The sequence below is a fragment of the Triturus cristatus genome, chromosome 10, assembly GCF_964204655.1.
Source record: "Triturus cristatus chromosome 10, aTriCri1.1, whole genome shotgun sequence".
NCBI lineage: Eukaryota > Metazoa > Chordata > Amphibia > Caudata > Salamandridae > Triturus > Triturus cristatus.
Window position 1 is genome coordinate 1041001056 of NC_140593.1, and position 13518 is coordinate 1041014573.

At 46.6% G+C, this 13518-nt stretch overlaps 1 protein-coding gene across 2 annotated transcripts in view; it reads left to right on the forward strand.

Moving 5' to 3' along the window:
* The first annotated feature begins 11578 nt into the window (after window positions 1-11578).
* SMURF1 (SMAD specific E3 ubiquitin protein ligase 1) overlaps window positions 11579-13518 on the forward strand; it is a 241690-nt gene continuing 239750 nt past the window's right edge. For both annotated transcript variants that reach the window (XM_085629135.1, XM_085629136.1), the window contains exon 1: window positions 11579-11919. In XM_085629135.1, the coding sequence (XP_085485261.1) occupies window positions 11811-11919 (109 nt within the window). In that variant the 5' untranslated portion in view covers window positions 11579-11810. The remainder of the gene's footprint in view (window positions 11920-13518) is intronic.

Genomic DNA, 13518 nt, shown 5'->3' on the forward strand with positions numbered 1-13518 from the left:
CAGCTCACGTACAATGCCTTTTATTTTTTTACTTTGTTGAAGATGTACAACTAAAACATATATTCACTCACAAACACACAAATAAATACACTCAGTCACCCAAACAACTGTTTCCACATGCGCTCTTAAAACTTATACAGCTATTCAATCAACCATTCACACATCTATGCATAGAGTTACACACACCCCATCCAACCACACACAAACTCAGTGTCCCATACAAATACTCACCCAACTAATCAATAACTAATATACACACTCATGTAGTTAGTGACCAACTGATGCAGCATGTTATACAACAGAGACAGTGATGCACACATTCACATAGTTTAGTTATTAATCCATGTATTAAGTGAGACACCTTTAATTCCTCACTTAAGCAGACAGTCAGACAGCTACTAAATCCTCCATCCAGACAGTTATATATCCACTCAATCAATCTTCAATACAGATTGGTATATATATATATATATAATACATATTTAAATTTCAAACTAAACTACATTCACTGGATGATGTCATCAGTGATGTCATCAGTGATGTCATTTGAGATGTCATCAGTGATGTCATCAGTGATGTCACTGACCATGTCATGAATGATGCAATATGTGACATCATCAGCAGTGCATTGCGGGCGCGCGAGTTATAGTTAGTAGAACTAACTATAACGGAGGAATTTCTATGGTTTTGTACGAGTGAAATGGCCAGCTAACTATAACACCCCTGAAACCTATGTTTTTTTCTGTGAATATATATATATATATATTACATTGTATGCAAAAGTATACCAAAACGACATGAATCATAAATATTGTGCATCCAAGGCAATTACTTACATAGTTCTTGTTATTAAGGACAAAGCAAGGCAAAAACGATATATATCATAATGGTAGTCGTTAGGAACTTGAAGGTCCAAAAGTGAAACACTGGACCATTGTGGAGTGTTGCAGGTCCGACAGCAGAGTGCTGGACTGTCGTAGAGCCCCTGATGCAGGTTAGACAGTGTTTAGTCTGCCCTCAGCGAGACCTACATAATGTAGGGTCCTGCAGCCCCTTCAGGGGAGGCGGGAAGTCCTTTATGGCCCAGGGACTTCAAGGAAAAACAGGGGGCAAGCCAAAAAGCCTTGGAGAACACTTTGGGGGCACACAGGGAGCAGCAGGCAAGCAGACCAGTACATAAAGATCCTCTGCAAAGTGGCAGTCCCTCCAGCAGCCCAGCAGGCAGCTGGCCAGCACAACAAAGCAGGTAGTCCTAATGGTGGTTCCTCCTGGCAGCACAGCAGTCCTCTGGCAATGTGCAGAATGTACTGCTGCAGCGTCTGCTTACAAGTCTCACGCAGTGTCTAAAAACATGAGGTCAGAGCCCCAGTATTTATACTAAAAAATGTCTTTGATGAAGGGGTGACTTCCAAGGAACCCATAGGAGTGTGCAACAGTCCCTTCAACCCAGCCCTAGCTCCAGGCGTCAGTAGGGGGTAAATCAGCCCTATGTAGAAGTTCAAGACACAGCCTATACAAATGTAAAGTGTGAACCACCTCTCCGTCTCCCAGACCATGAAGACTATCTGTCTGCAGATGTATTCCCTGTCACACCCAGCCCTTTCTGTGTGGTGGCTGTCTGGAAAGTATGCATAAAGTGTAGCTGTCACCCTGCTCAGATGTGTATTGGAGCACAGCACAAAGTGTCATAAGCACACAGAAATGCCCACTTGCTAAAAGTGATATTTCTAAAAAAGTAATGTAATATCCAACTACACCAGTAAGTAGGATTTATCACCACTATTCTAAATATACCAAACATGGCAATGTCACTCCTTTCGGATTAGGAATTACCACTTAAAGTATATAAGGTAATTCCTAGTGCTAACCTATGAGAGGATTAGGCCCCGCAACAGGGAACAGGGAAAAACAAAATAGGCTGGTTGTAACTACCAGGACATGTCACACATAAAGGCACGTCCTACCTCTTACTTACACAACACCCTGCCCATAGAGCTACATAAGGCCTACCTTGGGGCTGACTTATGTGTAATAAAAGGGAAGTTTTAGGCGTGGCAAGTAGTTTTAAATGCCAAGTTGTAGTGGTAGTAAATTGCGCACAGGCCCTGCAGTGACAGGCCTCAGACAGGTTTGAAAAGCTACTTCAGGGGGTGGCACAAGCAGTGCTGCAGGCCCACTACAAGCATTTAATTTACAGGCCCTGGGTATATGGTATACCACTATACAAGGGACTTATAGTAAATCAAATACACCAAACAGGTGTTAAAGCAATCATGCCTTTTTTAGAGGTGAGAGCACATGCAGTTTAGCACTGATTAGCAGTGGTAAAGTGCCCAGAGTCCTAAAGCCAACAAAAAGAAGGTCAGAAAAATAGGCGGAGGAAGGCAAAAAGTTTGAATATAACCCTGCAGAAAGGGCCAGATCCAACACATAGGTTTCCTTATATTTTACAATATAGATTGCTACATGGCCAGTACACAACTAATAATCATTATTAACTGCAGCTCAGTTATTAGCTCTGAGTATTGTGTTTTAATTTAATGATCTCCCACTTAGCTCTCCTAAAATGTTGTCATATATGTGAATGGTTAAGCGCAAACTACCCCACCATCCAAAATGGGGCTCAACACTAGGGCGCATGGGAAGTCAACTGGTTATTATTTTTTTTTGCAGTTTTATACAGTGCCTAATTTGAGCTGGTAGTTTCTGGTGCTCGGCACTGGTACTTAAATGTCAGCACTGGCTCTTATGACATGTCGTCTTCCTAACTATGGATAAGCACAACAACAATTGTTTATTAATTGAATACACATTAACAATGACTAATAACTGCCACCCACGCCATTCCTAAAGCTTTGGGGGCCTGGAATAGTATAAATTGTAATACTTGCATGTGTGATGGTTAGTACATCTTTTAAAACTGGCACCCAGCCAACGCGTTTCGTTCCCGATTCTTGCCAGAGGGAACTTCGTCAGGGCTCCTATATGTTCAGCTGGTCAAGTAACTGAAAAAGTATGTGTGTTTAAGAATTTGGACCCAATAACCTTGCTGGTTGTCTGTCAGGTTGCGTGGCCCTGTCTTGTCCCGGTGCAGCTAAGGGCGAGAACGACAGAGAAATGTCCCGCTGCTCACGAAAACGCTCGGGAACTACTAGTCCCATGAGCGCTAGCGACAGTCAGACATGCGCGCGCAGACGCGGAAGGCTTACTAGAGCGCTTCCGCCCTGGCGGCTTTGTCGATTATTCTGAGCACGGAGCTCGTATTGCAGGTTCCTCTGTTGTCGGTCCCGGGCCTTGGGGAAACTAGCGGAGCCCTCTGGTGTGGAAGCGCGGGTGTCGCGCTACTCTGAGCACGGAGCTCGCTCGTATTTCGCCCCCTTTTGTTCTCATTCCTGATTCCAGTGAAAACTAGCAGAGCCCTCTGGCGCAGAAGCGCAGGTAACGCGCAGCTCGGAGGAGACCGGTGAGACGATACTCGTCATTCGTTCCAATGGCAGACTCGTGGGTATAGGGTAAGGGTGCAGTGCACCAACTCCGTTCCTAAACGGCCAACATAAATTTGAGAAGTTGCACGAGAGAATCCTTGAGGTTCAAGGAAGTGAACTTGTGTACAACAAACTTGTGAGCCAGCTTGAACAATATGGTTTCTTGGGTATAAACCTTATCTGGAAAAGCACTGGGTGTTCCTCCTCGTTGGCGAGCCACACGTATGTCGGCTCTTGCGAGTGGTAGGAATACCGGTGTCAGAGCATATTATTAGTTCATTTAAAACACGGCCGGATCATGTGAGTTTAACACGTTTGGATCACCGGTAGTGATCCTAGATTGCCTATCTGTTGTTTGTTACATGTGCGGTTGCTAGAGTGCGTGGAAATATCAAGTCTCCAAGGAGGAGAGACAACTAAACTGTGTTTTTATGATTGTATATTCCTAGTTGGGGATTGTGGATGAGACGAGACGATCTCATACAACCTCTGCGACGCCCTACCTGTTACTACTCAGGGTAGGTCACACAGAGAAGTGGGGATTACGTATAAACAGTATCCGTTGGAAATTAACCCTGTATTCTCCATTTTAGGACTACATGTGAATGTTCTTGACTCTGATGAAGGCTGGCTGGCTGGCCTCTGGTTTTTGGGGTGAAGAGTGTGACTAACACCTTTGGAACCACACATCTCCTTCTTTTTCTTTACAGGTGTTTACTCCTAGTACAAACACTCACGCACATACACCAGGGGCAGGGGCGGAGAGTGGTGGGGACAAAAGAACATTAACAGAGTTGTCTTTTATGTCTTTGCAGGTCTCCTTCCCCGCTGTTCCCTCCCTTTCCTTCCCTCACTCGATCGCTTCACTGATCTGCGCTATAATAGCCCTCAGACTTGAAGCTATCGAGAGGTGGACCATAATGAGCATCGTTCCGATCCTGAGGAGTCAAGGAGTCTGACAGAATAATCGGCCCACGGATTTAACTCCTCCCGATCGAACACCCTGCTTAGGTATGGCTACCCTCGAGGATGTGGTGGCCGCCTTACAGATAGTACAACAAGAATTAGCAGCCTCCAGGGTTTAAACAGCGAATTTACAGGCCAAGGTAGAGCGCTTACAGAGAAACCCCTTTAATGCAGGGGGATCTTCGCTTTTTCAGTCACACCCTATCACTGTAGAGGTACCCACGCTAATCCCGCTCGCGCCCCCAGAAAGGTATTATGGAGACGCTAATAAAATACAAGTATTCCTGACACAAGTCATGTTGTATCTTACCTGCAAGGCAAAAGCGTTTGCCACCAATCAAGCAAGAGTGGCATTCCTTATCTCGTATTTGGCCGGGGATGCGGCGCTGTGGGCCGTCCCATTAGTACAGAGCGACGACCCCCTCCTTTATGATTGGGACTTGTTCCGAGAAGAATTCGAAAACATCTTTGACCGCAGGTCCCACACTCTCTCGGCAGACCAGGAATTGCTTGAATTACGGCAAGGCAGTAAAGATTTAGTAGTATATCTTACCACATTTAGGCGATTGGTGGCTGAAACCAAATGGCCAGAAGACAAACAGTTTGCCATTTACTACCAAGGATTGAGAGACGAGCTGAAGGATATCATTGCTCAGATAGACCCTCAGCCAACGTCATGTACTGAGCTCATCAACTTAACCCTGAGGTTAGAACATCGACTAGGCGACAGGAAGAACGACACTCGGAAGAAGGAACGAGTCACCGTCCAGAACGAACGTTTCACTGCTAGGGAGACCCCTCGTAGTTACGGTGAACCCATGGTGATCGGAGCAGTGCGTGCCCAGCTAACCCCCGAAAGAAAAAGACTTAAGAAGGAAAAACGGGCTGTGCCTCTATTGTGGAAAAAGGGGACATTTTGTTAGAGATTGTTTACAAAAACCATCGAGCACCCGGGAAAGAAGTGGAAAGGAGGCAAACCCCTTTCACAAGAAAACGGCGGAAAACTAGACCGCTCGAGTGATATCGGAGGGAGATCCTCGAGCACACCATATCTACCCTCCTTGAGTAGTGAGTATATGAATCGATTCTTTTATATCACGATCGAAATCCGAATCCGAGAAGAGTGGTAAGGGGTCCAGGCATTGGTTGATTCTGGCGCAACAGGCATGTTTTTGGATGAAGCCGTAGCCCCGAGGATGGGAATACGCCTGTTGAAGAAAACCGTACCAGAAACTGTGATCGCTGTGGATGGGCATGCTTTGGACTCCGGACCCATTCGCTATATCTCAGACGAGTTAGAAGTCAGGTGCAAATTGCACCACGAAGAGGTCTTAGAATTCAACGTCATCTACTCACCCCAACACGGGATTATCTTAGGTCTCCCGTGGTTACAGAAACATGACCCACGTATCAGTTGGGTAAACAAAACTATTAGTTTAGAATCAGATTTTTGCAACAACCATTGTTTCAGCCAAACAGTACAACCATCACAGGCCCTATCATCGTAACACTGGATAGCAACAGCCACAGAGAAGGACACAGTCTTACCCAAACAATTCTCAGGGTTCCGTGACGTCTTCAACGAAATACAAGCTGAGACCCTGCCCCTCCACCGACAATATGACTGTCAGATAGATCTGGCAGCCGGAGCCGTAGTACCATGCGGACGCATATACGCCCTTACGGAAAAGGAGAATGAGCACCTAAGACTCTATTTGGATAAATACCTGGAATTGGGGTTTATACGCCCATCCAAGTCACCCGCTGCCTTACCTTTGTTTTTTATACCGAAGGCTAATGGAGATCTCCGTTCGTGCATCGATTTCAGGGCATTGAATGAAATAACGATTAAGAACCGGTACCCCCTTCCGTTAATTCCGGTTCTGTTGGAACAAGTCAAGAAAGCGGTAATCTACACCAAGCTGGATTTGAAAGGGGCCTACCACCTTGTAAGGATGAGGGCCGGAGACAAATGGAAAACCGCCTTCAAGACGAGATACGGATTATACGAGTACCGGGTGATGCCCTTCGGTCTTTGCAACGCCCCTGCTGCATTTCAGTTTTTTCTTAATGAAGCGCTGCGTGAATTTATGGATAAATACGTCGTTGTTTATATCGACGATATCTTGGTTTACTCGTCGTCCGAAGAACATCATGCTCAACACGTTAGCACGGTCTTACAGGCATTACGAAACAACAAACTATACTGTAAGCTTAGTAAGTGCGAATTCCACGTGGACGTCGTAGAATTCCTGGGAGTCATGCTTACACCAAGGGGGCAAGTGATGGCGGAGAGGAAAATACAAGCAGTAAAGGAATGGCCGGAACCACAGAACGTGAGGGATGTACAGTGTTTCTTGGGATTCGCCAACTTCTACAGGAGATTCATCAACCAGTTCTCCCGGACAGTGTCTCCCAACACCAAGTTGTTGCGAAAGGGTACCAAGTTTCAGTGGTCTGAAGAAGCCCAAAGAGCGTTTGAGGAGCTAAAAACCGCCTTCATAACTGCTCCCATGTTGGCGCATCCCGATCCAGAGAAACCGTACATAGTAGAGGCCGACGCCTCCGAGGCAGCTATCGGGGCGGTTCTATCCCAAAGACACGACACCACAGGACAGTTGCATCCCATAGCATTTCTGTCCCGGAAGCTCAATGAGGCGGAGAAAAATTACACCATTGCCGAGAAAGAATTGATGGTGATTAAAGAAGCGTTTACCGAGTGGCGTCAGTTCTTATTAGGAACCAGAGAACGGGTAACGGTTTATACTGATCATAGGAATCTGCAGTTTATGCGCTCTGCAAGACACCTAACCCCTCGACAACTACGCTGGATGCTCTTCTTCGAAGAATTCGATTTCGTGGTCACATACCGACCAGGCAAGGACAACAAGAAGGCAGATGCTCTCACCAGACAGACATCGAGTAGAGAAGAAGAGGAACGAGTGGAACACGCCATTCTTCCCCCTCAAAAGGTGATTTGTGCAATACAAACCAGCGACTTCTTACAGAAAGTAGCAAGAGGAAGCAGGACATGCAAATGGAGAACGTGGCTGAGATTTCACAAAGAATGGAAGGAAAATCAAGGCATCTTCCTGAAAGGCCATATGATGTTGGTCCCCACACACACCTTGCAGAAACAGGTGTTTAGTTGGTGTCATGACATTCCTAGTGCTGGACTTAACGGGTTATACAAGACCCTAGAAAGGGTTGGAAGACAGTTCTGGTGGCCTAGTGTTCGAAGGGACATTGCGCAATGGATTAGAGAGTGCCGCATATGCGCTCAAATGAAAACCGATCACACAAAACCCCAGGGGCTGCTCCAACCATAACCCACACCCCTGGTTCCTTGGGAGCACATTTCAATAGATTTCATTGTAGGACTACCAAAAGTCCAAGGCCATGATACAATTATGGTAGTGGTAGATTATCTCACAAAGATGGGGCATTTCGTTGCTTGTCATCATGTACCCACGGCAGGACAACTGGCAAAACTGCTGTTGCTCCATATAGTCAGATTGCATGGCCTACCACGTCGGATTGTATCCGACAGGGATACGCAATTCACAGCGCAGTTTTGGAAAGTATGGTGTTCCGCCCTACAAATTCAAGTGGCTCTCTCTACAAGCTTCCATCTCCAAACAGACGGGCAGACTGAAAGGGTCAATCAAACCCTCAAACAATATCTGAGGTGTTACGTGGATTCCTCAACTGAAGCATGGGTAGACCGTTTGTGGGTGGCAGAAGTAGCTTACAACAGCGCCATACACAGTTCTACAAAAACCGCCCCATTTTACAACACATACGGGTTTCACCCCAGATTCCTTTCCCTTATTACATCCAAGAAGGGGTAAAGACATGCCTGAAGTACGCAACAGGGTACAGCACATTCAAGACACACTAAGGAGAACCCAAACCCAGTTGTTAATAGCCAAACGGAGATACAAACAGGGGGCTGATAAACATCGCAGAGTAGGCCCGGTATACAGAACAGGGGATTGGGTATGGTTATCCACAAAGAACGTACACTTTAAAAAGCCTTCGATTTTCAACCCTAAGTACATAGGACCCTATAAAGTGGTTAAGCTTCTGAATCCGGTGGCCGTGAAGTTAGCTCTACCAGCTTCTATGAGCATACACCCCGTATTTCATGTATCACTCCTAAAACCTTCGGTCACACCCATAAAGAAAAGACCCGACCCTGTTTGGGTAGACGATGAAAGAGAATATGAGGTCGCTAAGATCCTAGATACCAAGACAAGAGGTAGAAACAGATGGTATCTAATAGCATGGAAGGGGTATGGGCCTGAAGACAATTCCTGGGAACCTGCTGGTGCCATACATGTACCTCGATTGCTTGCCGCTTTCCATAGAAAACATCCAATGCCACCGCCACGATAGGGCTCCACATAAGGGGGATGTACTGTCAGGTTGTGTGGCCCTGTCTTGTCCCGGTGCAGCTAAGGGTGAGAACGGCAGAGAAATGTGCCGCTGATCACGAAAACACTCTGGAACTACTAGTCCCATGAGCGATAGCGACAGTCAGACATGCGCGCGCAGACGCGGAAGGCTTACTAGAGCGCTTCCGCCCTGGCGGCTTTGCCGATTATTCTGATCACGGAGCTCGTATTGCAGGTTCCTCTGTTGTCGGTCCCGGGCCTTGGGAAAACTAGCGGAGCCCTCTGGTGTTGAAGCGCGGGTGTCGCGCAGCTTGGAGGAGACCGATGAGACGATACTCGTCATTCGTTCCAGTGGCAGACTCATGGGTATAGGGTAAGGGTGCAGTGCACCAACTCCGTTCCTAAACGGCCAACATAAATTTGAGAAGTTGCACGAGAGAATCCTTGAGATTCAAGGAAGTGAACTTGTGTACAACAAACTTGTGAGCCAGCTTGAACAATATGGTTTCTTGGGTATAAATCTTATCTGGAAAAGCACTGGGTGTTCCTCCTCGTTGGCGAGCCACACGTATGGCGGCTCTTGCGAGTGGTAGGAATAACGGTGTCAGAGCATATTATTAGTTCATTTAAAACACAGCCGGATCGTGTGAGTTTGACACGTTTGGATCACCGGTAGTGATCCTAGACTGCCTATCTGTTGTTTGTTACATGTGCGGTTGCTAGTGTGCGTGGAAATATCAAGTCTCCAAGGAGGAGAGACAACTAAACTGCGTTTTTATGATTGTATATTCCTAGTAGGGGATTGTGGATGAGAGGAGACGATCTCATACAACCTCTGCGACGCCCTACCTGTTACTACTCAGGGTAGGTCACACAGAGATGTGGGGATTACGTATAAACAGTATCCGTTGGAAATTAACCCTGTATTCTCCATTTTAGGACTACATGTGAATGTTCTTGACTTTGATGAAGGCTGGTTGGCTGGCTGGCCTCTGGTTCTTAGGGTGAAGATTGTGACTAACACCTTTGGAACCACACATCTCCTTCTTTTTCTTTACAGGTGTTTACTCCTAGTACAAACACTCACGCACATACACCAGGGGCAGGGGCGGAGAGTGGTGGGGACAATAGAACATTAACGGAGTTGTCTTTTATGTCTTTGCAGGTCTCCTTCCCCGCTGTTCCCTCCCTTTCCTTCCCTCGCTCGATCGCTTCACTGATCTGCGCTATAATAGCCCTCAGACTTGAAGCTATCGAGAGGTGGACCATAATGAGCATCGTTCCGATCCCGAGGAGTCAAGGAGTCTGCCATTGTCAGGCCACTGGACGAGGAGACGTTCTTCTATTTGCCAAGACAGCGGTACTCCATTACTCCACATTTCCATGACAGCAGTACTCCACTATTCCACATTTCATTGATGGATAAATGACTCTTTGGACCCTACTTACAGCTCAACACTACTGCACAGCAAAAGCTTGGTGCCTAATCTCGCGAAGTTGCGAGAACCCTCGTCAACTATACCGTTATTGAGGCTAATATTTTGCCCCATTGGGTCCGAATTCTTAAACACACATAATTTTTCTGTTACTTGACCAGCTGAAAATATAGGAGCCCTGGAGCCATGACGAAGTTCCCTCTGGCAAGAATCGGGAACAAAACGCGTTGGCTGTGTGCCAGTTTTAAAAGATGTACTGAATAAAAAGAAGTAACTCTGGAACAAATCTTGACGTTTGTGTATTGACTTCGCAACCAGTGCACCTTCCATTTCCTCTCGTGAATTTGGCTACTATTGACACCCCTGGACGGCGGGTGTGCTAAGTGACTGCACCACCTTCTGATTTGAATGTACAGACGGACTGGATGTGCTTGACCTTGGTCTGCCGTTTGTTCTTTCTTTAATAGTGTGATGGTTAGTAGTTGAGTTGGTATTTTCATTGACAGCCGCAATGAACAGTGCAAGCTGCAGTGTCCAAAAACGAGGGCCCTGGCATGTATTTTTTTTACTTTTTACAAATTAATCACTGGTAGCGCGAACTAGACAAGTATTGGACCGTTTTATAAAAGCAGAAGTTATAGTACACAATGTCAGACCCCAACGGATTAAGTGATTTGTCCAAGATCACAGGCTGTGCTGCGACGCCAAGCCTCGGACTTGGCTCTCCTGTTTCAAAGTCGGCAGCTCGAAGAGTAACACCACATCTGGTTAACAACCATATTGCACAATGCCAACACCACATCACATCCATACGTCCTGCCGGACCCACCGGCTTTGTCACTGTTTCACAGTCATCAGAGCGAGGGTTTCACATTTGCTCACAACCAACCTAGCCCGTTTTCCAGACGAGTTTGGTGTGAAAGGCCTTCTGTTATGTCTGTAGTATTTTTGGAAAGGAAAATGAAAATGTCTAACGTGAAAAGGTGTGCCAAAGAAAACAACTGTATTAACAGCTCGGCGGTAGGCGTCTTATCAAAATGAGGACATTAAGAGACCAAGAGTTCCGTAAGTTATGAAGACTGTTTTATACCACCCCATGCTAGCCAGAAAATGGATCAAACGAGCAGGGAAATGCCTGCTCTTAACATGGCCGCCGAATGGACAGGGCCAAGCGCATTAGAGAGAGACTCCTGCAGGCTACGGAAGGAGGGTGGAGCATGAGACAAGCGCGCTACTTGTTGGTTCAGGTGCGCGCAGCAGATTACAGTGCCGGACGTGCGCGGCCACTAGTTTTGTACGGGATCGCGGGAACGTGCGCGCCGCTGTTGAGGAAGGAGGGGAGGTGTCGCGAGCGCGGCTGGTTGGAGGCGGCTCCGAGGTGGCGGCGAAGGCTGGGGCGCGTCGGCCCCGGGCCGGACATGGTGCGGGTGCGGTGACCCCCTTTATTTCCTGATCCGCGGCTCTGCTGTAGGCCCGGACAGCAATCCCTGGTCAGCGCCCCACTCGGGGTGCAGGCTGAATTTTATATGTTTTGGGTCTTTTTATATGTCGTTTTTGTCTGTTTTGCGGAGACGCGAGGGATGTCGAATCCAGGGACAAGAAGGAACGGGTCCAGCATCAAAATTCGTCTGACAGGTGAGCGCTGGTGTATTATTTGAACTACAGTCCCGGTTATACAGCAAAGGTGTGGTTTGTATCATTCAGGGACACCGGTTATAGATGCATGGAAGGGCAGAGCTGTGTCCCATGCCGGGCACGGCAATGCACCCCAAGTATTAAGTTAAATCTCATGAGAGATGGGATAGTTTCTGTGGGGAGTCCAAATGGTGTGGGCTGGCTATGGACGCCAAGACCGGGTTTGTAACCGAGGAGGGGGCCTGGTGTGTATCTGAGGAGGGGGCGGGGCTGGCATGTATCTGCAGAGGTGGCTAGCGGCTTGCATCTGAGGGTTTGAGGCTAGTGTGTTTCTGCAGGAGGGTGGTTCAGCTTTGTAATTGTAGATGGAAACTGTAAGCTTGTATCTAGAAGATTGCTACTTGTTTCTGTAGTATGGTATTAGTTGCTCGTTTCTATTAAAGTGTTCTCGCTCTTATCTGTAGAAAGAGGCTACTGGCGTGTATTGACTGTCTTGTATCTATAGAGGAGGGTACTAGCTTGTGTTGACTGCCCTGTATCTCTAGAAGGAGGGCAGTCCCTTGTCTGTCCATGGGCGGTAGTGTGCCTTACGTAATTATATTTCGGCTAATTAAAATGAATCCATATGTAACAAAATACATTTAAAGTATATGATGTTAAAAGCATTTGTCAAGCATTAAACATAATTTTACTCGTGCTAATCGTCAGTTGCGGTAGTGAGTGTGAGGGAGAGTATACTGACTTGTATCAGGATGTGGTGGGGGTCACTTGAATCTACAGCAGAATATATAATTGCCGTGCATCTCTGGATAGGGGTCTGGCTTGCATTTCTGGGTTGCAGCTGCATGATCTGTATCTGAGGGAAGGTGGGACTGACTTGTGTTTAAAGGCAGTGGGGCTGACATGATTAGACTAGCAGGGTTAAATATTGTCATGCATCTGCAGACAGATGTGTCTTGCATCTGTGCATTCTCACTACACTCTAGCATCTTCCCACAACCCTCTACTCCAAATTCCTCAAGCACTCCCCTTCTGTACACCAGGTTTTTGTAACGATCACAATTCTTGTGAGGCTTCTGTACAGCATTGTATCTAGGTTCATGCTCTATAAATTCCATTGATACAGCGTAGCCTAGTTTGAGTTTGCAGAGACGGAATTGGTTTGTATCCACAGATGAAGGGGGGGGGGGGGGGCGTATTCTTGTACCGTTGCTATAATTTCTTCATGGTTATGACAGGTAATAACATCCTACCCTTCTGCCTTGCAAGCAATTAATTGCATGCTTTATGTATCCAAATTACCGAGATGATTCAACATACCATAAACAGCTGCTGGAATTCTGATCGGGGTTGGGCATGCTATTTTTAACACGTTCCAAAATTTCAAGAGGTCAGACTGTATTCAAAGATGCTTCTCATGCCTATTTCTAAAAAATGTGTAAACCGTGGAGGATCAACCACCCTAGCAAACTTTCTTGTGGAATAAAATGTACAATATGGGCAGAGACAAGGAGCGGGTGAATGTTTTCTTTATGGTCCAGGCACGCTTTTTTACAAGATATATATTCACCTACCGGGTGCCAGAATGGAAGGCAAGGC